At 44.7% G+C, this 23,959-nt stretch overlaps 1 protein-coding gene across 1 annotated transcript in view; it reads left to right on the top strand.

The window, feature by feature from the left end:
- The window catches only part of RAPSN (receptor associated protein of the synapse), a 73,543-nt gene that overhangs the window by 20,335 nt on the left and 29,249 nt on the right, over window positions 1-23,959 (top strand). The window contains exon 2 of the mRNA XM_082270444.1: window positions 12,387-12,725. Coding sequence (XP_082126570.1) covers window positions 12,387-12,725 — 339 coding nt within the window. The remainder of the gene's footprint in view (window positions 1-12,386; window positions 12,726-23,959) is intronic.

Below are 23,959 nucleotides of genomic sequence, written 5' to 3'. Positions count from 1 at the left end.
GGCCTTGAGTACTATCAGGGGTCAGGTGTCGGCCTTAGCGGTCTTCTTTCAACTGCCCATGGCCACATACTCCTTTGTGCGTACTTTTCTTCAGGAAGTTAGGCACTTGACCCCTCCAGTGTGGTCTCTGATGCCACCTTAGGACATCAGTTTGTTGCTATCAGTCCTCCAGAAGCCTCCTTTTGAGAATCTTCAGGAGATTCCCCTGCTTATGCTGTTCCAGAAGGTGACCTTTTTGGTGGCTTTCACCTCTGTGCGCAGGGTGTCGGAATTGGCGACATTACCCTGTCGTTCACCTTACTTGGTGGTTCACAGTGATAAGGTGGTTCTTCATCCCTGTCCATCGTTCCTTCCTCAGGTTGTCTCTGATTTTCATTTGAATGAAGACATTGTGTTGCCTTCCCTGTGTCCTAGGCTATAACATCTGAAGGAAATTGTTTTTCATGCCTTGGATGTGGTCCTGGCGATTAGGGTGTACTTGGCAGCTAAGGTCTTTTAGGAAATCAGACTCACTTGTGCTTACGGCTGGGCCTCGGAAAGGGTTGTCTGCTTCCTCTGCGACCATTTCCAGATGGATCAGACAAACAGTGATTCAGGCCTATTTTATCAAGGGTCAGGTTCCTCCTTTCCCTATCAAGGTGCACTCTACTCGGGCGCACAGTGCCTCCTGGGCCTTCTGTTATCAGGTGTCAGTGATGCAGGTTTGCAAGGTGGCCACCTGGTCATCGGTGCACACTTTCACAAAGTTCTATAAAGTGGATGTGTTGGCATCTGCGGATGCTTCCTTTTGGCCACAGGGTTTTGCAGGCTGCTGTTTAGAGGACCTGACCCTCTTTGAGGGTGTATTGTTTTTTCAGGTGAGCTTCAGTTGTTTTGGTTGAGCTCCTGTTACCAGGTTAACTATAGTTTGCCTTGGGAATTTATTTTTTGCTGTTCCCACCCCTCATGTTTAACACTGCTTTGGGATGTCCCAATGGTTAAGAAGATCAGGAGCTGTGTCCGTCAATGAACGACAGAGAAAATGGGATTTTTGACTTAACAAAAAATCAATTTCTCTGATGTTCATTTGCGGACACAGCACCCACCCCTCTGTGGAGTTGTTCTTCTGACACTGCTTGTAACAAAACTGAGTACCTATAGCAGAGAGAGAGAGGGAGTATACCTCCTGGGACTGCCCATAGGCGTAGCCAGATTCTTTTTCTGCCTAGTGCCCTACTCCTGTATGGCCAGTACAACTCAATGGTTAAGAAGATCAGGAGCGTAGCCAGATTCTTTTTCTGCCTAGTGCCCTACTCCTGTAGGGGGCAGTACAACTCAATGGTTAAGAAGATCAGGAGCTGTGTCTTTCAGTGAACATCAGAAAAAATGTCTTACGGTAAGTCAAAAATCAAATTTTTTTACATTCTGCTCTAGAACATATCCAATAAAAAAAATTTAAAAAATCAAATTTCTTCATCAATTTAGGGCAATATGTATTCTGCTTCATATTTTCAGTAAAAAAGAAAATCCCAATAAGTGTATATTGATTGGTTTGTGTAAAAGTTACAGTGTCTACAAACTATGGGATAGTTTTATTTATTTTTCTACTAGTAATGGCTGCGATCAGCAACTTAGCTTCACAGGAACACAGGATTCTAGCTTCTGTAATCACAGAATAACAGTCTGCCTTGTTTACATAGGCAGACTGTCATTCTGTCAGAGTACCGAATGATTGGTGGGTCCCAGAGGACATTGTGTAAAATCACAGCGGTAAAGAGCCGCCGCCGCCATGCGATCGTGCCCAAAACCCAGCAGTGCACAATCATGTATATATGTGATCCTGTACAGAGCATCCACCCTGTAGCAGTAAATCTGCAATGGGCGGTCATAAAGCGGTTAGATTAACTCTCTTTATGTATTAATATTTTTAGGTTTTGTTGTAAATTAAAGAATCTATGGGCAAAGCACACCTGTTCTTTTTATAAGATCAACATTGTACTAACAATACAAACAATAGTTATGTTTGACAAATATAAGGTTCATTGAAATCTCCTCATGTTGTAAGTTCTGCCTGTCTGCTGGTCATCTCTTTCCACAACTTAAAGGATTCCCTGCATACTTTGCAGTGTCTCCTCTGCCATTTACTTTAATTTTCTGAGGACTACATATCCCATGGTACCTTGGTGCCTGCAAGCAGTGATTCCTGTCCTGACTCCGCCTCATGAAGCTCCTCCTCTCAGCACCTCTGTTGTTCAGAAAGCAGTCTCTGTATCATGGGTGGCACAGCAGTGCCTAATTACAGAGAATATATGTCCCAGAATTCAAAGAAGTGAATGTGTGGGAACCTTCACAAAGTAAGTTTACAACTTCCAGAACTTTCAGATTAATAGGAGTTGGCTAGAAATATTTGAAATGCAAAGTGGAATTGAATACAGGATGATACATTTTGACCATAAATATACTTTAACTCCGTTTTAAGTGGCATATAGAATCACTTTAAACTCAGTCAATTTCCAAAACAAAAAAATATTTAACCTTGCATACAGGCCATGAATTTGAATACTTATTGTATACATTACTCTTCTGGAAAGTGAGCCGAGCAACAAAAATAGCTGCCCCCAGAGCAGGGATGAAATACATTTTTTAGCTGAGTTATGCAAAGCACATTTAAAGTATGCAGGGAAGCTCTTAAATGGCCAAATACTTATATAGAATTCTATCAACTCACATTCAAAGGAGTTCATTAGATGTCCTTAAATTAAAGTGGTATTAAAGCTTAGTTTTATTTTATTTTTTTTTTTAAATAACACACGTTATACTTACCTGCTCTGTGCAGTGGTTTTGCACAGAGCAGCTCCGATCCTCTTCTTTCCCGGTCCCCCGCCGGAAATCCTGGCTCTTCCCCCCCTCAAGAAGACCCTCCAGAGAAAGCCACTTGCCCTGGGGGTGCTGCTTGAGGGGGAGGAGCCACTCTCTGTCTCACCATAAGACACACAGCTGAGGCTCGGCCCCGTCCTTCCACTCTCTCCTCATTGGCTCACTGACTGAGGGGAGAGTGTCCTGGGAGAGCTGAGGCTATCGTGAACATCGCTGGATTGAAGGGAGCTCAGGTAAGGATGGGGGGGGGGGGGAGCGATGCACACAGAAGGTAAAAAATCTTCAGCCTTTAGAACCACTTTAATGCACTGCACAGAAAATTTATAGTTGTTTTCATTTATGAACATCTACTGTGGCAAGCTAGCAAATGAAAAGTTGTCCATAGACTTTAGGTGATAATTGGAGACAGTCCTTTGGGCAGTACAAAAGTTTGCAGACTAGTTGCGTCGTGGCATGTTCCTCCCTGTCCTCCTCGTCTCCACCTTGACTAGAGAGGCTGCCCATGGGGAGGGGAGCCAAGACAAGTGGAAGGGTGCAAGTTTTCCTGCCCACAGGTACACTATAAAGAGAAACTTCACTTTTAACAGCAGAAAATGGAACATGTTGTGACTTTGTTCCAGTTTCCTATACACTGATCATTTATAAATATATCAGCACAGGTGAAGTGAATAATAATAATTATTGTTGCAATGGCATCTAAAAGTGGGTGGGAGGATATATTAAGCAGCAAGTAAACATGTTGGCCCTGAAATTGTCTGTTAAAAGCTGAAAAAATGGGCAAGTGTAGGGATTTGAGTCACTTTGGCAAGGGTCAAAGTGTGATGGCTAGATGACTGGGTCAGAGGCAGAGCAAATATGAACCTGAATCTCTAGTGGGATGTTCCCAGTTTGCAGTGGTCAGGACTGACCAAAAGTGGTCCAAGGAAGGAAAACCAGCTACAGGGTCATGGGTGGCCAGGGCTTTTTGATTAACGTGGAGAGCAAAAGGCTGGTCTGTGTAATCAGATAAAATAGAAGAGGTTCAGATAGGTGTCAGAACACACAGTGCATTGCAGTTTGTTGTGCATGAAGCGTCATATCTGCAGACAGGTCAGGTGCTGATTAGAGGCCCAGCCTCGCAGCTTGCAGGCCTTAACCACTTGCATACTGGGCACTTTTACCCCCTTTCTGCCCAGGCCAATTTTTTTGGCTTTCAGCGCTATAGCACTTTGACAATTGCAGGTCATGCAACACTGTACCCATACAAAATTTTTATCATTTATTCACACAAATAGAGCTTTCTTTTGGTGGTATTTAATCACCACTGGGTTTTTTATTTTTTGCTAAATAAAAAACAAAAACTTTGAGAAAAACAAAAGCTTTTTCAAAGTTTGTTTAGCAAACAGGTCATTTTTCTCCTTCACTGATCTGCGCTGATGAGGCTGCACTGATAGGTGGCACTGATAGGTGGCACTGATGAGGAGGCACTAATGGGCACTGATTGGCAGCACTGGAGATGTCCCTTTTGGAGAAGCCGGTTATCGGCTCTCTTCTCCTCTCCTCATGCTGTCAGCATGAGGAAAGATGTACAGATAACCTGCTTCTGATAAGATCCATGATCAGCTGTGATTGGACACAGCTGATCACCTGGTAAATAGCCACTGATTGCCTCTTTACCTCAAACTGTGATCAGCAGTGTCCTCCAGACACTGCGATCACAAATCGTGGTGTGCAGCGGATGTGATCACGGCGCACCGTTGTATGACGGCATCCTAGAACTAGCTAGCCGTGCTGTAGCTGTCATTCAGCTATAGCGAGGTTGGCAAGTGGTTAAAGGATTTTCTACTGTTGACAGGTTATGGTAGGAGGTCAAAATGTTATGGCTGATCAGTGTATATTTTAAATATATCATTTAATAAAGCTGATTTAAACTAAAAGCCCCACACGGTTAAAAGGTACCCATCAAGGATGCCAATGCCTGGTAGCAACGCACTGGGGTGTTAATGAAGTAAATAAAGTCTCTGCTGATGTCAGCACCCATGGTACAGCGCTACTGTAGGTCACATGACCTGAAATCAGAGCAGCGTGGGATCTTTAGGTTCCAACTGAAAGGTAAGATTTACAGTCCAGGACCTTGCTTAGTCTTTTTAAATGCTCATTATTTTATATAGCAAGCATAACCTATTTAGGACATTAACCATTTAAAGCGCATCTAAAACTGAAATTATTTTTTTAAGCGTTTTGCAATGCGGTACTCTTTTGAGGATTCCCCTTAAAAAATGGATGGTTCCTCATTTAGTGGACTCCTCGGTTTCCAGGTTGAATAAAGCCACTGTAATTCCAGTTAAAGAGTCCCTGGTCTTTACAGACCCAGCTGATATGGTGGGTCAAGGCCTCTGACCTCCTATGTTCACTGTGGCTGGTTCGGCACTTAGGCCAGTATTTACTTTTATGGCACTTATTATCACTATTTTGGACTATTTTTACTATTTTTGGCTCTGAGGACTTATATTTATATTTTTATTTGGCAATATACTCCCTTTAAGGCATTTATATTTATATATATATCTACACTTATCTACACTTACTTGAATTCTGTATTTTTTAATATTTTTTATTGGCTCACTAAATATTTCTTGACCACTTTTCTTTACGGTTTTTTGGGACCTTTTTAAGGCTGATATATTTTTTTTTTGTTGATCACTTCTTGTCACGGTTCACGTTATTCACTCAGCCAGGTTCCAATATCTGTTATCACACTCATTAAATTGAGTATACTCCTGGAGGTTTTAATACCTTTTTCTTACAATTTTTCTTACATCACGGTTTAGTGATTTTATACACCACATTTATTTATTTATCTATTTTGGCTCACTCTATATATGTAATTTTAAAGCTTTATCATTGTGGGCACTTTTTTCTTTCCTTTTAAGTTTGGGTGGTGCTTACCACTCATACTGCACATATCACAACATCACTGTTCTCACCTGCACTTGAGAGGCACTAATTTGTACTTATTTTACCAGTTATAGCATCATTTATCATTTATATCTAACCTATGCTGTTTTACATGATTACGAGTTTTACATGAATATGAGTTTTATGTGGTATCACGTTACACCACTGCACTTTTAACAACGATAAGCAATACATCAGGCACAATAATTTATTAACCACTTTATTTATCACACATATATTGGCAGCGCCAAACACTTCCCCCTTTTTCCCCCAGTATTTACTTTTTCCCTGGTGTCGCAAGCTATGACTGAGTGGACAAAACTTCTATGCAGGGACCTGGAAGGGGAACCGCCCCCCCTGCCTTTGCAGGGTTGGCAGATCAGTTGGTCCAAGGGCTACAGTTGCCTGTGACGCCTCTTTGGATGTGGCTCCCTTGATTTCTAGACTGTCTGTCTCAGCAGTGGTCCTGTAGCGTATTATCTGGCTGAAATGCTGGTCTGCGGACCAGGCTTCTAAGAAGGCCTTATCTGATCTTCTATTTGTGGGAGATCGCCTGTTTGGAGCTTCCTTGGGTGACATCATCAAAGGCCTCACAGGGGGAAAGAGTACTCTTCTTCCACATGCTTCCAAGGGTAAGGAGCCCCGTCGCAGGTTCCTTCTTTCCCTGTTAAGGCACACTCTACTCGATCGCTTAGTGCCTCTTGGGCGCGTCATTGATGCAGGTTTGCAAGGCGGCCACCTGGTCATCTGTGCACACGTTCACAAAGTTTTATAGGGTGGATGTGTTGGCATCTGCAAATGTTTCCTTTAGCCTCAACGTTTTGCAGGCTGCTGTTTAGAGGACTTGGTCTTCCTTGAGGGTGTTTTTAATTCTTTTCAGGTGAGCTCCAGTTGTTTTATGGTTGAGCTCCATGTTACCTGGTTAGCTATGTTTAGCTTTGAGAAGTATTTTTTCTTGCTATTCCGACTCCTCATGTTTGACACTGCTTTGGGACATCCCACGTAGTCAAGAAGATGAGGAACTGTGTCTGTCAATGAACAAAAGAGAAAATGGAATTTTTGACTTACCGTAAAATCCATTTCTCTGATGTTCATTGACGGACACAGCACCCACCCCTCTGCGGAGTTGGGTTTTTCTTCTGACACTGCTTGTAACAAAACTGAGTACCTATAGCAGAGAGTGGGAGAATACCCCCTGGGACTGCCTCATAGGTGTAGTCAAGTTCTTTTCTACTCCTGTAGGGGGCAGTATAACCCACATAGTCAAGAAGATGAGGAGCTGTGTCCGTCAATGAACATCAGAGAAATGGATTTTACGGTAAGTAAAAAATCTTATTATTCCCGCCTCTAGGTTGCTACCCTTTATTACTGTATCATTTATCATGTATCTTCCAATACCCTGACATCTCATTCCTTTTGTATTTTACTTGTATTATAATGGTTTACCAGCCTATGCCGTGTAATTATTTAACCTTTGTTATTCTTTATCAACAATTTAATAAAATATATTGTACAGAAAAGAAGATTGTCAAAGACTACTGACGTGATAGGCAACTGTTAAAGACAGCAAAATTAGGCCATGCTAACAGTGCTTTTGAAATATATCAAGTCTAATAGAGTTGTTGAAATTCTTACTATTCCTAGAGACAATTTTGTTCATAGTTCCCTCCAGTGCTACGTAATTGACAAAAAGCTCAACCTAATCTCTCCTGTTATTGTCAGCCAATCTGAACTCCAAATCTTCTTTTTAGACTAAATGCCTGGGCTTTTCTCCAGGAAAGGAAATTGAGCCCTTCTATGCTTTTATCCATTCCAGCGAAACAATTAACATGAGTCGTGTAAACACACACTGTTTAAAGTGGTTCTAAAGTCTTAAGGTTTTTTACCTTCATGCATTCTATGCCTCTGACTATTCTATTCTCTGACCAATCAGAAACAGACTTCATAAGGGTGGCCTAATGGCTTGACGTCCTCTAGTGGGCCCTGTGCTCACTGCCTGGCACCATGGAGCTTGATTGGCATTTGCCACTGAACACCAAAATTCGCAGGTCCCCCACTGGCACCCTGTGCTTTTCAGATGAGAGCAAGTTCACTCTGAGCACATGTGATAGACATGAAAGGGTCTGGAGAAGCCGTGGAGAACATTATGCTGCCTGTAACATTGTCCAGCATGACTGGTTTGGTGGTGGGTCAGTGATGGTCTGGGGAGACATATCCATGAAGAGATGCACAGACCTCTACAGGCTAGACAATGGAACCCTGACTGCTATAAGGTATCGGGATGAAATCCTTGGACACATTGTCAGACCCTACACTGGTGCAGTGGGTCCTGGGTTCCTCCTGGTGCACAACAACGCAGGCCTCATGTAGCGACAGTATGCAGCCAGTTCCTGGAGGATGAAGGAGTTGATACCATTAAATGCCTCTCACGCTCGTCTGACCTAAACCCAATAGAACACCTCTGGAACATCATGTTTCGGTGCCCCTGGGTTGCACCTCAGTCTGTTCAGGAGCTCAGTGATACCCTGGTCCAGATCTGGGAGGAAAAACTCCAGGACACCATACATCGTCTCATTAGGAGCATACCCCGACGTTGTTAGGCATGCATACAAGCATGTGGGGGCCATCCAAACTACTGAGTGCCATTTTGAGTTGCTGCAATTAAATTTCCGCAAAATGGACTAGCCTGCTGCATAATTTTTTCACTTTGATTTTCGGGGTGTCTTTGAATTCAGCCCTCTGTAGGTTGATCATTTTCATTTCCAATAAACAATGTGGCATCCTTTCATTTCTAACACATTACCCAGTCCATATCAGTATAGAAATCCTGCATGATATTTTTCCCTATTGAGATCTGATGTGTTTTCAAAGTGTTCCTTTAATTTTTTTGAGCAGTGTATAAAGCCTGGATGACATCCCCAAGAGCAAAATGGAAATTCCAATGAACAGCCCAAGATTCCCCCTCCCTTTTTTTATTTATCTCTCCTCAACAGATGTTCATATTTAAATCAATTAAGGACTAGAACCGCTGTTGTATTTTTGTTTGCTATTAAGGGCTCCATTGAAGAGACTTTACCTAAAGAGGGAACTCTAAATCATCATTAACTATTTTTAATCTTTATGCTGATAGTAATTAGTAAATCGGAAGGTATATTATATTTTTAAACTATTTTTATTAACGGAGAAAAAGTATAAAGTACATACAACAAGGCACTCAACAGGAGCGCCAACAGAGAAAATAAAATACAAATTGAAACGGTACATCTAATCACAAAGGCATACATTAAAGAGAATTCCATGATATACTCTGTGTCTGGTTATGTTGTCTTAGAAGTCAAGCAGTATACTGCAGTCCACCATGGCAGGTATATTATATTTATTTGTTTTAACCTTTTTTTTTTTTTTTTTTTTAATTCTTTATTTGCTTCCTGGTTTCTGGCCTAGGAGAATTATACAAAATAAATAATAATAATAATTAGTTAAACCCACAAGTGCTTTTTTTGCCACTATTCCTTTATATTGGCTTTTAAAATTTACAAACGCAGCAACTTAGAAACTGGATTAAAGGTTTAGCACCGGGGAACACTTTTTGAAAGATAAAAAGTGCATTTTGTATGCAACTATATAATATAAAAAAAAAAAAGTGAAAATATACGTGACAAAGTTCCTGTCACCATTCACAGCGCATGGCTTAGTGTAATGCCAGAAAAGTTAAAAAAAAAAAACACTCCAGGGGGTCTCCACACAGGGGTAAGCAAAGGAGGGGGGTGGGGTGCTGTCCTTACATTAGTAGCATTTTGTTTAAAATGTATCATTTAAAATTTTTGTTCCGTTTTCTAATTGTTCCAAAATCAAATGTTAACCGCAAACAAAATGTTGAAGTACTTTTGAATATTTCTCAAATATACTAATGATAATATTCATACAAATTTTCATAGTAATGTTCCTACGAACGTTCATATAAAAATCTAGTATTAGTATTACAAAAGAGTGCCGCACTAGTAAATACATTAGTCCATTAGTTAGCAGGTAACCATCAACATTTTTTTTGCTAGTAGACGTTGTGAGAGGAAGAGGGAGTGTCCGGAAAGGAGCCGTCACTAGCACCCATTCACACTGCCTCCTACCCCTTGATGTGGACCCCCAATCCTGCCAACGTTGTGGGCAATTACTTTTGGTTCCATATGGGAGAAGTTGACTATTTGATCCAGTGGCTTGCTCCAGGATTTTCACAACAGTGCCTGTTGACCTTCCAGGATTGGAGGTCCACATCAAGGGGTAAGAGGCAGTGTGAATGGGTGTTGGTGAGGGCTCCTTTCTGGACACTCCCTCTTCTTCTCACAATGTCTACTAGCAACAAATTTTGATGGTTACCTTCCAACTAATGGACTAATGTATTTACCAGCGCTGCACTCTTTTGTAATACTTGTATCTTTTATGCTATTATATCTGCATACTTGTGTTGGCAGCTAATTTGTATATGATTGTAATTTTTGTATATGAGTGGTTTTCTTCTTGCGACCCTTCCATAAATCCCAGATTTGTTGAGTGCACTACTAATAGTTGTCCTTTGGACAGATTCTCCCACCTGAGCTGTGGATCTCTGCAGCTCCTCCAGAGTTACCATGGGCCTCTTGGCTGCTTCTCTGATTAATGCTCTCCTTGCCTGTCAGTTTAGGTGGACGGCTGGGTCTTGGTAGGTTTGCAGTTGTGCCATACTCTTTCCATTTTCGGATGATGGATTACAATGCTCTGTGAGATGTTTAAAGCTTGGGATATTTTTTTATAACCTAACCCTGCTTTAAAACTTCTCCACAATTTTATCCCTGACCTGTCTGGTGTGTTTTTTGGCCTTCATGATGCTGTTTTTTCACTAAGGTTCTCTAACAAACCTCTGACGGCTTCACAGAACATCTGTATTTATACTGAGAATAAATTACACACAGGTGGACTCTATTTCCTAATTAGGTGACTTCTGAAGGCAATTGGTTCCAGTATATTTTAGTTAGGGGTATCAGAGTAAAGGGGGCTGAATACAAATGGATGCCACTTTTCAGATATTTATTTGTAAAAAAACGTTGAAAACCATTTATCATTTTCCTTCCACTTCACAATTGTGTGCCTCTTTGTGTTGGTCTATCACAGAAAATCCCCAAAAAATACATTTACTTTTTTGGTTGTAACATGACAAAATGTGGAAAGTTTCAAGGGATATGAGTACTTTTTGGATGAGTAGCACCCCCCTCCCCAACCTCCAGGAGCCTGAGGGTGACCCCCAGAGACAGGGAGGGCCGACATTCCTGCTCAGGGTGCAAGGTACTAGGCATGGTGGGTGGTGTACAAGATAGAAAAATGGGTGCCAGTCACTTTTATAGAGAAGTTTATTTCTCACAACAGGAACAAAAATGGGAGAGAGGGGTAGGGCACAGGACACCCTCAGTCAAAAACGGCAGATCAGCAGACTCCTTAGACAAAAATGTAGAATAGGCAGACAGCAGTACAGAAAAAGAGCCTTTAAGCTCTGTACTTTGTAGCGTATGCTGTCTCCTGTAGCAACAAAATTCAACAGACGAAAGGTGCAGGAACTCTCTGGATGATTCCATCTTGATGCTTTCCCAGGTTCTCCATGGTTCCCCGGTTCCTTTGGTACTTCATTTCAGGTCTCCATCCTTTCCTTCGTGCTTCCGGGCAGTGTGTAGGCTCCCCCTTACAGAGCCCAGAGCACATGGTTAGGCATCAAGCTTCAGGCCTACCCAGCAGCAGCTGTTCTTCACACACCGTCTGGGTGGTAAGGACACAGATCACCTGAATTCCTCCAAATAAATAGCCTCTCCCAGCATGCTCAGCTATCAGTGTGATTGGCTGAGAGAAATATACGTATTCAAAACCTGTGCCCATTTAGGAGATATTTAATTGCGAAGCCGCCGGTGATGTCACAGCCGCATGTGTCCTGAAGGAACTGCATACCTGTGCCGTTCCTTCAGAGTCCAGTGCCGTGAACAGCGGCTCCCGTGCGTATGCTTGGGAGTGACATCATCTAGGCTCAACCAATCAAAGGACCGGGGCCCGCCAACACATAAGGAAGACCGGGTGAGATGGAAGCCCTGTCTGCGGGGACAGCATACCGCTGTAGGGCTTCTTTTTAAGGTAAGTTTCACATAATGTGCTAGTATGTGATGCCTACTAGCACATTATAACTTTGCCTTTCAGGTTTTCTTTTTTAAGCGGCCGGTTTACTACTGCTTTAAGTGAGTTTTTGTTGTTGGTGCAGGAAAGTGTGCAATTTACACAGTCTTACACAGTATGAACCTAGGCTTAGGGAACACTAGATAGAAGAAAAAAACTGCATCCTTTCCCACTCCATGCAGAAATGTAAAAAAAAATTTGGCTAGGCATACACATTAGTGATGGAAACAAAAATTCTGCTAAAATATTTGGTCAACAATAGAAATGTCATGATAGTGATGGTTGTGTGGTATGGAATTATAATGTATAAAAATAATTTAATTGATTATGCAAAAAAAATTAAAGAATGAAATATTAGCGATTCTGTGTTTGCATGTCCTCACATTTCAGCTCATTTCTGTCCTCAGTTTGCAGTGATCCAGATAGACACAGCTCGGGAGCTGGAGGACCCAGACTTCCTGACGGAAAGTTACTTGAACTTAGCCCGCAGCAATGAAAAGCTGTGCGAATTTCAGAAGACCATCTCCTACTGCAAGACGTGTCTGAACATGCAGGGGACATCTGTCAGCCTGCACCTGAATGGACAGGTGTCACTGAGCCTGGGGAATGCCTATCTGGGCCTCAGCGTGTTCCAGAAGGCCTTGGAATGCTTTGAGAAGGCCCTGAGATATGCTCATAACAATGATGACAAGATGCTGGAGTGTCGGGTCTGCTGCAGCCTGGGGGGCTTCTACACCCAGCTTAAGGTGAGCCATGACTTTTTTTTTCTTTTTACAACAGTTTATGGAGGATGGGGCAGAGGTACTTTTAATGTAACCAGCAACAATTGTCTTCATTTGGCTCATTCATTAAGAAATTGTCAAATACAATGAAAACCTGCATGGTGCAGTAATCCATATCAACTATCAGATTTTACGACTGTTGTCAGATCCAGCAGTGATTTCTGTTGGTTACTCAACCTTTGCTATTTGCGGTACCTAACGGAACATCGCCTGCATGAAAGGTAAGTGTCTATGTTGCCAGTAGCAGCCTTTCAGAGCCTCCATTTATTTTCTAGTCCAGCCTTTCTCAACCTTGTTACCCCTGAAGAACCCTTGAAAGAATTTGTAGGTTCTCTAGGAGCACCTGCTTATTATTATTATTATACAGGATTTATATAGCGCCAACAGTTTGCGCAGCGCTTTACAATGTGAAGGAAGACAATACAGTTACAATACAGTTCAAAACAGGAGGAACTAGAGGGCCCTGCTCGTTAGAGCTTACAATCTAGAAGGGAGGGTCAAGTGAAACAAAAGGCAATAACCGTGGGGGATGGGTTGATGGAGAAAAGGAGGTACATTTGTTAGGGGTTGGTAGGATAGGCTTCTCTGAAAAGGAGGGTTTTCAGAGATCGCCTAAAAGCTAATAGAGTGGGGGATAATTGGACAGATAAGGGTAAGGAGTTCCATAGGATTGGAGAGGCTCTGGAAAACTCCTGGAGGCGAGCATGGGAGGAGGTGATGAGTGAGCTAGAGAGCAGGAGGTTTTGAGAGGAACGAAGAGAGCGATTAGGTTGGTATTTTGAGATGAGGCTGGTGATGTAGCTGGGGGCTAGGCTGTGGATTGCTTTGTAAGATGTTGTAAGTATTTTGAATTTAATTCATTGGGTGAGCGGAAGCCAGTGGAGGGCTTGACAGAGAGGAGCAGTGGACACTGAGCGATTGGTGAGGTGGATGAGTCTGGCGGCAGCATTCATGATGGATTGAAGGGGGGATAGCCTGTGTAAAGGTAAGCCAATGAGAAGGGAATTGCAGTAGTCGAGGCGCGAGATTACCAGGGAGTGAACTAAGAGCTTTGTTGTGTCTTTGGTTAGAAAGGGGCGTATTTTGGAGATGTTGCGGAGGCTGAGGCGGCAAGATTTGGACAGCGATTGGATGTGGGGTTTGAAGGAGAGTTCAGAGTCCAGGACAACACCTAAGACCTTGGCATGTGGGGATGGGCTGATGGTAATGCCATTGATATTGACGGAGAAATCAGGGGAAGGGGCACGAGGTGGAGGAAAAATTATAAGCTCGGTTTTGGATGGATTGAGTTTGAGGAAGTGGTGAGACATCCAGACCGATATATCTGATAGTAAATTAGTGATACGTGAGGAGACTGAGGGAGAGAGCTCAGGGGTGGATAGATAGATTTGGGTATCGTCAGCGTAGAGGTGGTATTGGAAGCCGTGGGAGGCTATCAACTGACCTAGAGAGGAGGTGTAGATTGAAAATAGGAGGGGTCCAAGAACAGAGCCTTGGGGAACTCCAACAGAGAAGGGAAGAGGAGAGGAGGAAGTAGAATTGTAGGTAACGCTAAAGGTGCGGTTAGATAAGTAGGAAGATAACCAGTTAAGAGTACAGTCACGGAGACCAAAGGCATGGAGTTTTTTGAGGAGGAGGGGATGGTCAACCGTATCAAAGGCAGCAGAAAGGTCCAGAAGTAGGAGTACAGAATACTGTCCATTGGTTTTGGCCGTTAGCAGATCGTTTGTCAGCTTTAGGAGTGCAGTTTCAGTGGAGTGTTGAGGCCGAAATCCAGACTGAAGGGGATCAAGGAGGCTATTCTCAGCAAGGTGGTCGCACAGTCGGTTGTAGACTAGACGTTCGAGGAGTTTGGATGAAAAGGGGAGCAAGGAAATAGGGCGTAGGTTGTTCAAAAGGAACAACCTTTTGAACAACCGGGTTGTTCAGGTTGCTTAAAAGGATTTTACCTACAGCCAGGGCTGGGACAAGGGGTGGGCAGCAGGGAGGGCTGCCCTCAGCCACTGTAGTATCATGTGAGGTGGTAGGCTGCCACAAAGAGATTGGGGAAGAGGGTAATTTGTGTTAGATGGTGGAATTGGGGGGGGGGCGGCAGGGGGTAAGTATTGTTCTTGGAGGGGACATTTGGGAGGGGGAGTGCGAAGAGTGGTGATTTAGAGGGATTTGTGTTGAGAGGAGGAATGGAGGGAGGGGAAAAGATTTGTGCTAGGAGGGGCAATTTGGGGAGGGAGAGATTTGAAGTGGGAGGGGAAAATGTGTACTATGAGGGGACATTTTAGAGGTAGAGCATTTCTGGTACAGGTACGGCGGTTCGTGCAACCGAGCCAGCCTGCCGTCATATGACATCCAGGGATTTAAGTGGAGATATCTGAATGATGGGTGCAGCTGCAGACATTATTCAGATATCATTTTTTTCCACCAGCAATTCCCTGCACCGTAAGAACAATTATAGCGGCTGTTAAGCTGCTTGATCATTCTTACAGGTGGCGGGAGGGGACATCCCTCCCGTTGCCCTCCGGTGCTTCTACTGGATCGTCCGTGCGATCGGCGAGCTGGATAAGGAATCTGCCAGCGGCAAAAGTACACCATAGAGTCTGCCGATGACCAGATTGTCCCCGGCAGTCTCTATGACTCTCGGAGGCCTGAGCGTGATGTGATGTCACCACCCCCGGCCTGGCCGAGATAGTTGTTTCTCTATCGCTCATTGACAGACGTAGTCCTCGGTGATACAGCACCTTCGGGTTATGTTGCCTCCACAGGAGCAGGACTAGACAGGAAATTAAAATGCTCTGGCCACACCCTAGGGGCAGTCCCAGAGGGTATATCCTCTCTCTCTCTGCCTCAGCAAATCAGTTATTTTCTGTCTAGTTAGGAGTAAGGACCTAGATACCTTGCTGGGATCTTCGGTCCTGGCAAGATTTTTTTCTTAAAAGATTTTTTAGACAGCTTTTTTTCTCCAGTGTTCCTGTGAGATCTTCAAGCAAGAAGGCTGAACTGGGCGACGGGCTGGATGTTGAGATCCGGTGGTCACCCCAGTTCAGCCTACGAGCGCGTGCAGGCCATAGCTCCGCGCTGGGTCGGCCGCGACAAAGTCCCATTAAGGGACTGACCCCGCGAGTTAAACGTCTCGCTGAAACGCCAAAGACCATGAGTCACGGCATCCATATCGGTCGACAGCCCTCCCGCTCCGGTGGAGAGGGGTACTGTCAGGAGTTGGTGCCCGCCTGGTTCCGGTATGGTGATTAGTATGTTCCCCCTTTTCCCCTGACGGGTCTTGTGGTGAACGCGGGCCCCTCTCTGTATGGTAAGATAGAGTCCCCCTCTATCCTATAACATGACACAGATCCTCCTACTTTGAGTGTGATTTTATGTGCAAAGAGCCAGGAGGCTTGGTTTGGGAGCTAACAATCTAATTGTATACATGTTTAAAAGATTGTAATCAGTGGCATTCTGGGAATCTTACTGTGATAAGAATAAGGTACCTACCAGTCAGAAGCCACGGACATGTAGACTGCCTTCCTAAATCAGATCTCCAGCTATAAGCAGGCCTTCCGAACGGCCATGCGGTCCGCCAGGGCCGGTACCGCCAACCACGCCAAATCCCCATGCAGAGAGAGTGTTGTGTGCCCTGCAGCACACCGCTATTCAGTACAGGCCGCCGCTATTTTTTTTTTTTTTTTGCTGGATTGCACGAGCCGCCATTTTGGCGTAGCCTCGTGTCTCCAGCATGGGGGCGGCCATGTTTGAGGTGATCCAAACACCTCGTGGAGCTAGGGGAGGCGCCGGAAGGCGTGCAGAGGGGCGGAGCCGCCTCCTTTCTTCCTGGGCAGCCAGCCAAAAGACTTCCTGTTTGTCAAGACAGCGCTGTAACCTGTTGCAGTTAAACTCTGAGCATCAAGTGGTGAGCCTGGGGGTCTATCTCTCTCTCTCTCGATCGATAGGGATCCCTAGCAGGTAACACTAAGGGGCTTTTGTGGCGCTGGGGGTCTGAAAAAAAAAAAAAAAAAAAAGTTTTTTATTTTTGAATTATATTATCCAGGAAGTGACTGGAATTATCATGGACCCTGCCACACATATTCCCCCACCTGTTTATCTCGAGGGGGCCACAGGACCCGCCGGTGCACAGAGTGTAGAGGCATTTACAGCAATTTTGGAGTCTATGGTGGCTCGGGTGGAGGCGGCCTGTCAGGGACGGGGGTCAAGGAAGCGACCCCCGCCTACCCCTATACTATCTGACACCTCTGACTCAGATTCAGAGATGGTCACTGCAGTTGCAGGTCCCTCTGCAAGGGCTGTTACCTCAGGTAAAGCTCCCTCAGACAGTGAGGAGGACGTTTCTTCTCCCGCTATAATTCAGGAAGAAGCATTGGTGGACGCACTAGTTGTGGCAGTGCAGGAAACCTTAAAACTTGAGGTTTTACCGGCAGAGGCAACTGAAACAGAGATTCCTTTTGGTACTAACAAGCCCATCAAAACGGTGAAGGTTTTTCCTGTACCCAAGTGTTTTGGTAATAAGATTAAAGGAGAATGGGAGCATTCTAAACTTACCTTTACTATTTCCAAGCGTATTGCTAGACGCTATCCGTTTGAGGAATCCATCATTAAGAAATGGACGGTACCACCAGTGGTGGATCCACCTATTTCCAGGCTGAATTAAGCCACGGTTATCCCAGTGGAGGACACTTCGTCCTTTAAGGATCCGGTGGATCGAAAGATGGAAGCAGAGTCCCGCACCATCTTCTCTCTGATAGGGTCAGCATTTAGACCAGTAATTGTTATTGGTCTAGTTTCCCAGACACTTACGGAATGGGCGAGAATGGTACGCCAAGACCTTAGGGGAAAAGATATTCCCCAGGAGACATCTGATTTGATGGAACAGATTATACAAGGGCTACAGTTTATCTGTGACGCAGCCTTGGACACTACTCCCCTATTAGGGCATGCATCTATGTCAGCGGTTATCCTCAGACGTGTGCTGTGGTTAAAATGCTGGTCAGCTGACCTAGGTTCCAAAAAGACCTTGACAAATCTCCCCTTTCAGGGGAATCGTCTATTTGGGGCCACCCTAGATGAAATCATTAAGGATGCCACTGGGGGCTAGAGCACTTTTTTGCCACAGGCTGCTAAAGCTAAGGGACCTCGCAACAAGCGAGGACCTTTCTTTACCGCCCATAAAGGGCGCCCGGCTGGAACAAGCGGGAAAGGCAAGACTCCTCCAGGAGGGTTCAAGAAGGGCTGGTCGGACAAACAGAGGACCAACTCAGCCAAACCCGAAGCAAAGGAGTACACAGCCTGAAGGTGCGCCCCCACCCGGTTTCAGGGTGGGGGGACGTTTTCACCGGTATTCAGGACATTAGATCGAGCATCAACTACTACTACCGGTGCGATTCTTCCCTTCCAACATTTAAGTACTACAGGAAGCGGTAGTTACCGTTCCCTGAATAGATCTTTTCCTTTACCTTTTCCTAAGATTAGTCCCAATGCCTCACAGGAATCGGATCTGGTTGACCAGACAGGCCAAGAAGCCTCTAGTCGGGTGACTTCGGTCCCTGAGGTTCAACCAGAAAAGATCACCCTTCCTGATAACAATCAGGTATCTGATAAATGTGTGGGAACAGAAAACGACCAGACTTTCTCGGATGGTCGGGGCCAGATACCTCTAGGGACGCCTGGTCCAGATCCAATCAGCGCCAGTGGTCCTAGAAATTCTAGGCTGGCCTCGTCAAGCCGGCCTGGCCGACTTGGACATGCTAGTCGCAGACGTTCCGTGGGAACTTCGTCTCAGGGAGTGTCTGTGGTCTCAAGGACCAATTTACCATCGTGCTTTACAGTCGCTGGTTTTAATGGCCTGGCCATTGAGACCCAAGTACTGAAGGACAGAGGTTTGTCAGCTTCAGTCATCCCTACCCTTATTAAAGCAAGGAAAGCGACTTCCAGCAAGGTCTGGGATCTTAATTTAGTTTTGTCGGTTCTACAGAAACCTCCCTTTGAAAACATCAGGGAGATTCCCTTGCTTACTTTATCCCAGAAGGTAGCCTTCTTGGTGGCTATCACTTCTGCTCGCAGGGTGTCAGAACTGGCTGCATTATCATGCCAGTCCCCATACCTAGTGATTCATAGGGATAAGGTAGTACTTCATCCTAAGCCATCCTTTCTTCCTAAGGTGGTTTCAGATTTTCATCTGAATGAAGATATTGTACTACCTTCCTTGTGTCCTCAGCCCAAGCATCATCGGGAACATGCGTTGCATTCCTTAGATGTGGTTCGGGCAATCAGGGTATACCTGAAAGCTACGGAATCATTTCGTAAGACGGATTCACTTTTTGTGATCACGGATGGCCCCAGAAAGGGTTTGCCTGCATCTGCCGCGACCATTGCCAAATGGATTAGACAGACGGTGGTACAGGCTTATTCTATTAAGGGTCAGAGTCCTCCGTTCCCTGTTAGGGCGCACTCCACTCGAGCGCTCAGTACTTCCTGGGCCTTTCGCCATCAGGCGTCAGTGGTCCAGGTATGTAAGGCGGCCACCTGGTCGTCGGTACATACCTTTACAAAATTCTATAAAATTGATGTGACGGCATCGGCGGATGCCTCATTTGGCCGCAAGGTTTTGCAGGCCGCAATTTGAGGAGACCGGTGGTCTACCTCGAGGGTTTTTTTCTGTTTGAAAAAAAAAAAAAAAAGATTTTTCTTTTTTGTTGAGTCTCATCATTAAGGATGAGCATTGTAAACTTCTAGTTGGCACCGGTTGGGCCTTCTAGATTGGGATTTGATTTTCATTTTCCCACCCCTCATTTGTGATACTGCTCTGGGACGTCCCGAAGGTGGTGTATCACCGAGGACTACGTCTGTCAATGAGCGATAGAGAAAAATGGATTTTCGTAAAATCTTCCCGTAAAAACCTTTTCTCTTAGCTCATTGACAGACGTAGTCCCCGCACCTCTGTTTTTGAGTTGGGTTGGGTTAAAATCTCTAAAGACTGCTTTTTGACATAACTGATTTGCTGAGGCAGAGAGAGAGAGGATATACCCTCTGGGACTGCCCCTAGGGTGTGGCCAGAGTATTTTAATTTCCTGTCTAGTCCTGCTCCTGTGGAGGCAACATAACCTGAAGGTGCTGTATCACCGAGGACTACGTCTGTCAATGAGCTAAGAGAAAAGGATTTTACGGTAAGATTTTACAAAAATCCATTTTTTTGTTTTGTTTGTTTTTTTATTTTAGGCTTTCCAGCCTGTAGGAGAGATCTGAGGTCCTATTGACCCCAGATCTCCCCATAAAGAGGACCTGTCATTCACTATTCCTATTACAAGGGATGTTTACATTCCTTGTAATAAGAATAAAAGTGATCAAAAAAAATGAAAGGGAAAGTGTAAAACTAAAAAAAATGAAAATAAAATAAACATAAACAATAAAATGTTTGTTTTTTTTAAAGTGCCCCCGTCCCCGCATGCTCGCAGGAGCGAACGCATGTGTGCGTCGCGGTCACATATGTAAAGGGCGTTCAATCCATACATGTGAGGTATCGCCGCAAACGTTAGAGCAAGAGCAACAGTTCTAGCCCAAGATCCCCTCTGTAACTCTAAACTGGTAACCTGTAAACATTTTTAAAATGTTGCCTATGGAGATTTTTAAGCATCTAAATTTGGCATCATTCCATGAGTGTGCGCAATTTTAAAGCGTTACATGTTAGGTATCTATTTACTTTGCGTAACATCATCTTTCACATTATACAAAAACATTGGTCTACCTTTAGTGTTTTTTTTTTTTTTAATGCATTAAATATATATATATTTTTTTCAAAACAATTGCATTTGAGAAATTTCTGCGCAAATAACGTGGGAAATAAAAAGTTGCAATGACCGACATTTTATTTCCTAAAAAAAAAAATGATAATGTTTTGGGGTTCTGAGTAATTTTCTAGCAACAAAATTATGATTTTTACATGTAGAAGCGGAGTGCCAGAAATGGCCCAGTATGGAAGTGGTTAAAACAAAAAATATATATATTTTATTTATGCAATGTTTTACCCAACTAGGTATCATTCATTTAGAGTTTACAGTTACTAAGGCCTAACTTAGACAGGAAATAGAAATGGTGGAGCCACGTTATTATGCCCAGCTGCAAATTACCATAGCAAGCGACCATGTCAGTACAGATCCCCATGGTTGCAGCGTGGTGAGAATTACACAACCTGTCGAGTTTGACAAGTGGTTACAAGGCAACATAACGCCTGAGCTGTCTGTTACATTTCTTTGAAAAGTGTAGCTCCCAGAATCTATTATTGTTCTGGGGCAATGACATCACTCACGATCATGCTGAAAAGGTTACTTTAACCACTTCTGGACCAGAAGATTTTCCCCCATAATGACCAGGTCATTTTTTGGCGATTCGGCACTGCGTTATTTTACCAGACAATTGTGCAGTCGTGCGACGCTGTACCCAAAAAAAGTTGATGTCCTTTTCCCCCGAAATAGAGTTTTCTTTTAGTGGTCTTTGATTACCTCTGCAATTTTTATTTTTTGCGGTATAAAACAAAAAAAGAGCGACAATTCTGAAAAAAAAAAAAAAAATCACTTTCTGCTATATAACATTCTCAAAAAATATCTAATTTCTCTGTCGCTCATTGGCAGACGCAGAACTCATATCTTGATATCCGTAGGGTTATACTGCCCCCTACAGGAGTAGGACACTAGGCAGAAAAAAAGTTCTGGCTACACCTATGGGCAGTCCCAGGGGGTATATCCTCTCACTTCCTGCTATAGGTTGTCAGTTTTTTTCTGCCTAGTCAGGAGTAAGGACCTAAGTTCCTTGCTGGGATCTCTGGTCCTGGCAAGCTTTTTTAGATATTCTTTTTTTTAGCTAGTTTTTTCTCCGGATTGTTCCTGTGAGATCTACAAGCAATTATGCCGGATCTGGGCGACGGGCTGGATGTTGAGATCCAGTGGTCACCCAAGCCGGCCTACGAGCGCGTGCAGGCCCTAGCTCCGCGCTGGGTTGGCCGCGACATAGTCCAACTGGACGGGGACTGGCCCGCGAGTTAAATGCTCGCCAGGTCGCAAGGTCACATGCTCCCCCTTTTCCTCATGTCGGGTTCTGGGGTGGACGCGGCCCCTCCCTGGGACGGTCGGACCCCCAATTTTCCGGGTTCCCCTCTGTTCCACTGTGCACCCCCCACCTATGGTGCCCCCTTCCTCCCCCCCTCTTTCCCCCCTCCTGGGGGGTCTCTGTCGCTACTGGGGATATGTGGGGAGGCTGGATCTGCATGCAGGCCGCTGAGGGGGTGGGGGGTCCCGCCGATGCGGACGGCTGTTGTGCAGGGAAGGTTCCTACCTGACTCCCCAGGGCCCATCTGCCGGTCGATCATCTGTCAGTCAGGAGGGGGGTTCCCAGGGGCCCCCTTTACCGCCGCTGCCGCACGGGCCACCATTTTCTTGTAGCCTCCATGTGCTTCACATGTCGGCGGCCATCTTGGTACACCCAGCAATTTTTTTTTCCTCAGAGCTGGGCTTCTGTGGGAGTTCCTGGAGGCGTGTGAGGGGGTATGTTTGACCATTCTTCCAGAAGTGCTCTAATTCAAACATTCCCATAGACACACTCCTAAACCTTGTGGACAGCCTTCCCAGAAGAGTTGAAGCTGTTATAGCTGCAAAGGATGGGCCAACTCAATATTGAACTCTACTTACTAAGACTTGGGAGGCCATTAAAGTTTCATTTGTGTGTCGATTTTGCCGCAATTTGGACTGGGCTTTAAGCAATGTCTATGGACCACAAAACACGTTAAAGTCGGGCCAAAGTAGTGCAGGTCTGTACTTATCTAGTCTGATGGCTGTGGCCTAACCTTACCTAAACAATTTTGTGAGCATCCACCCCCCCCCCCCCCAGATATTCTTAGATATTATCAAGCAATTCACTTGGGGCGTCTAATCGACTGGTGACATTACTCCCCTCCTAAACTTTGGAAAAAGATTGAACAAACCTTATTCTTTGTCCCTTTGCACAGGACCCCATGGTGCTACTTGCATTTACCCTCCATGATTAGATCACACCTGACAGTCCACCCTATTGACAACCGTATAATTTCTACCTCAGACCTGTCCCCCAAAAAATCACTGCTGTATCCTTTCTTAGGCCCCTTTCACACATGTGCGACTTGTGCTGCCACTTGGGACTGTAAAGTCGAATGACAAGTCATACTTAATGATTTCCAATGAGTACCGTTCATATCTGTGTGACTTCAAAGTAGTTCCTGCACTACTTTGGCCCGACTTTGATGCGTTTTGAGGTCCATAGACATAGGCATTGCTTCAAGTCCAATCAAAATCACGGCAAAAAAGTTGCGGTAAATTTGTGACAGAATCGCGCAGCTTTTAGGTCGCACAAGTGTGAAAGGGGCCTAAATGAGAAGTGAGTATAATACGTAGAACGTGTATTTTGTGGGGCCTAAGAAAAACAGGTAATTTTTGGACCAAAGGTAATCAGGTAATTTTCAACGGATTGATCTGGCTGCTAAAATTACCAATAAATAGTCACCATCGGGGGGTCATTTATAGGAGAGTGCAGTGGTGGCTGGTGCATTGGGGGCGCAGGGGTGCCGCCCCCCCATCCATGCGTCCGGCACCCCGCATGTAGATTAGGATGGATTCCAATGGGGTTTTTTTTTTTTTTTTGAAGCACGTGATTAGAGCCAGAGGCTCTAATAGGCTTCAAAAAAGGGTGGGCTCACCCAGTTGTGTGACAATAGCAAATTAATATTCGCTATTGCCTTACTGATTCTCCTCCTGGCCAATCAGGAAGCGAGTCCTGAGACCTGTTTCCCGATTGGTCGAAAAGAAAAGCCATGCTATTGGCCAAGGAGCTGAGGAGGAGGGAGGAGACTGATGGGGAAGTCGCCGCTGCCTGCCCGCCCGCCCAGGGTGAGTGTGCCGGCGACGGGGGGGGACAGTGCAGGCTGGAGCCGGTGTGGTCTGTCTGCTGCCCCCCCGGCCCATGGAGCACCAGCCGCCACTGGTGGATAGTGCTGTCAGATCTTTGTTAAACTCTGCAAGGATATTGCATACCTCTGCCCGTTCATTCATACAAATCTGTAACTTATGTAGCAGAGAGAACTCTGTAACTGGAGGAGAGACCGTCATGTGGCTTTGACAGGTCACAGGATTGGACTTTCCTTCCGGACTTTTTTTTTTTAAAAACAGCTCCCC

This window comes from Pelophylax lessonae (genome assembly GCF_965119305.1).
Source record: "Pelophylax lessonae genome assembly, chromosome: 10".
In the NCBI taxonomy this organism is placed as follows: domain Eukaryota; kingdom Metazoa; phylum Chordata; class Amphibia; order Anura; family Ranidae; genus Pelophylax; species Pelophylax lessonae.
The sequence above is the reverse complement of the archived record's forward strand: the minus strand, read 5'-3'. Positions and strand labels throughout refer to the sequence as shown.